At 36.4% G+C, this 2,796-nt stretch overlaps 1 protein-coding gene across 1 annotated transcript; it reads left to right on the forward strand.

Annotated features, from left to right (window-relative positions):
- The first annotated feature begins 792 nt into the window (after positions 1 to 792).
- LOC133795631 (uncharacterized) lies at positions 793 to 1,353 on the forward strand. Its single transcript, XM_062233085.1, has one exon. The coding sequence runs from the start codon at positions 793 to 795 to the stop codon at positions 1,351 to 1,353; it is 561 nt and encodes a 186-aa protein (XP_062089069.1).
- Positions 1,354 to 2,796: the final 1,443 nt, after the last annotated feature.

Genomic DNA, 2,796 nt, shown 5'->3' on the forward strand with positions numbered 1-2,796 from the left:
GAATAAATACTCAAACTTTAAAGATTCACAAACATTAATAATTGAATAAAGACCCGAGATGATTGTGTTATCATTAACACATAAATGAAATAAATTTGGAGATATGAATTGGAATTCATTGAAAATTGAAATTGAAATAATTTAGAGAGAATAAGAGAAAAAAAAAAAAGAACTTAGAGTAAAGGAAAATATGAGATTAGTAAAGAATGTTAAGAATATATATAGATTCACAAAGAGATATTTATCTATATTTAAATTATAATATCTTATGAATATCTCATTTAAATTTTAAAAAATACATTTATTGTTATTATAATCTATAAAATGAATAAAAAAATTAGATTAAAGGAGAAAATAGATAAAATATTTTAGAGAAATTTTAGAGTGCCACATCATATCCTTAAAGCTTTCTTTTATATAATATATAGATATAGATATTAGCAGGCATAACATGTCAAAAAAAATAGATGAGGTAACAAAATGTTTTCCAAAAAAAATATTTAAATTATTTTATTAATATATTTTCCAAAATAAATTATTTTATTAATATTATTATCACTTAAAATCAAATAGTTTATATTTAAAGGGTTAATACAAAAAATATCCTTCACAACTTAACAGAATTTAGTTAGTTTTGTATTAGTTACCTTAGTATTTTTGGTTAGTTGGTTAGAGTTGTTTCACGACCTATATATATATATATACCAACTTTCACCTTCTGTTTAGGTTGTTATTTTTCAATCAATGAAAGCCCAAAGGACATTTTTCAGTTTTGTGATATTTTCCTCTGTTATGGTATCAGAGATTTATGGTCTTTTTATTCTCGTTCTTATTTTTCTTCCCAATCGCTTTCTTTCCTCCATGGCTAGAACTAGGTCTGGTCGTTCCACTCCAGCTGCTGCAACTTGTACTCACAAACCTCCCATTAATTGTGATTCCAGTCACTCTGTTTTTGAACTCAATGAACGCAATGTCTCTTCAAATAACCCCTTTTATCTCTCTAATGTCGGCCATCTAGGGACTGGCATCACTACCAATGTTCTTCAAGGAAGTAGCAACTACAATGCTTGGTGTTGCACCATTAAACTCTCGATGGTTACTAAGAACAAGATGGGTTTTGTTCTCGATACAATCCCCTTACCTTCAATCAACGATCCCTGTTATAACTCATGGACCCAATGCAACTCCATGGTTATGAGTTGGCTCATCAACTCTATTTCTCCTCAAATTGCTACTAGCATCATCTATCAGGAGAGGGCTTATTCTATGTGGCAAGATCTCCATGGAAGGTTCCACCAGAGCAATGGTCATCGGATCTTTCAATTGAAACAATCCATTGCCAATAATCAGTAAGGTGAGAACGATATCACAACCTAATTTACTAATATGAAAACTATTTGGGATGAACTTTGTGCTTTTCATCCTATTTTTACTTGTGGTTGTGGTGGAGGTAAGGAATCCTCTAATTATCAACATCATGACTATATTTTGTACTTCTTGATGGGGCTCAATGAGTCTTACAACTCAATCACTCCCAAACCTTGATGATGGACCCCTTTCCCTCCATCAACAAAGCATTTTCCTTAGTCATTCAAGAAGAAAAACAGCGGGACCTTCCTTTTTTACCTCTTACAGTAGCAGCTCCTGTTCATGGTCCCAAACTCAATGGCAAGAAGCCATTGTTGTGCACCCACTGTGGCCTTCAAAACCATACATGTGATAGGTGCTACAAGCTACATGGTTTTCCTCTTGGCTGGAAAACTAAACCACGAGACACCAACCAACCTTGGAATAATTCCAAGCTCGATTCTCACTCAAAGAACTCTTCTTCTCAAGGCATTGCTGTTGTCGTTTCCAATGAGGCCTCTACATCTTCATTTACACTTGCTCAATGCCAACAACTACTAACCTTCTTGGCTAATAAGATATAGTCCCAATCATCTGAGCCTCTAGTTTCTATTTCATAAGTCTCAGGTATTTCCAATTCTTCTTCTTGGTTGATTGATACTGGTGCTAGTCACCATATTTGCAAAGATAATTTTTTGTTTGAATCTTTTGACAAGACATAGTCCAATAAATTTTTAAAATAGCTCTTCAGGGGTAGTAGGGCACCATCCCTCATGTGCTCGCAACTCCAGGCAACGAGCTTGATCTTATGGTCGGGATTGCCATCTCCCGGGGCATAGCAACTCCTTTCGTTGCACATCAGCGTACCAAAAAGTTTAAGGCCATGATAAGCTAGCAGCTCAAAAATATGACTAGTGGAAGTAACTAAGCTCTGATAGTGCTCAGCCTCGAAAGATTCCTCCTTCGAGGTAGGGACTGAGAGAGCCTGGGAGGAGGTCGAACGTGTTGAGGTATCCTCCATTAGGGTGAATAATAGCTCACCAGGTGGAAAGGCTACGGTGACTTTAAGTTTGGGATCTAATGGGATAGGTCTAGTCTCGGGATCTGGGTCGGGATAGATTGCGACTCGGAGTCTCTTCCTTTTTCTTTCCTCGACCTCGTCGATTTGGCGTCGGAAGTGGGCTCGTATGTCTTCTTGTTTGCACCATTGTTCATGCTCGCGAATTAGTCATTGATTTTGTGTGAATGGCAATTCAGGATTGGGAGTTGATGAATGGTAAGGGATGGCAAGCTTGGGCCCCCACCAATTCTCTGAAGACTGCGACATCTAACAAGAAAGAAAAAGGCGAGGGCCCATAATTTTAAAGAATGGAAAAATTTATCTTGATAACTCGAGTTTGCAAGCTCGAGATAACGAGATTGCCTCAATCGAGACTAAAGGCTCGAAAG

This window comes from Humulus lupulus, chromosome 8 (assembly GCF_963169125.1).
Source record: "Humulus lupulus chromosome 8, drHumLupu1.1, whole genome shotgun sequence".
NCBI lineage: Eukaryota > Viridiplantae > Streptophyta > Magnoliopsida > Rosales > Cannabaceae > Humulus > Humulus lupulus.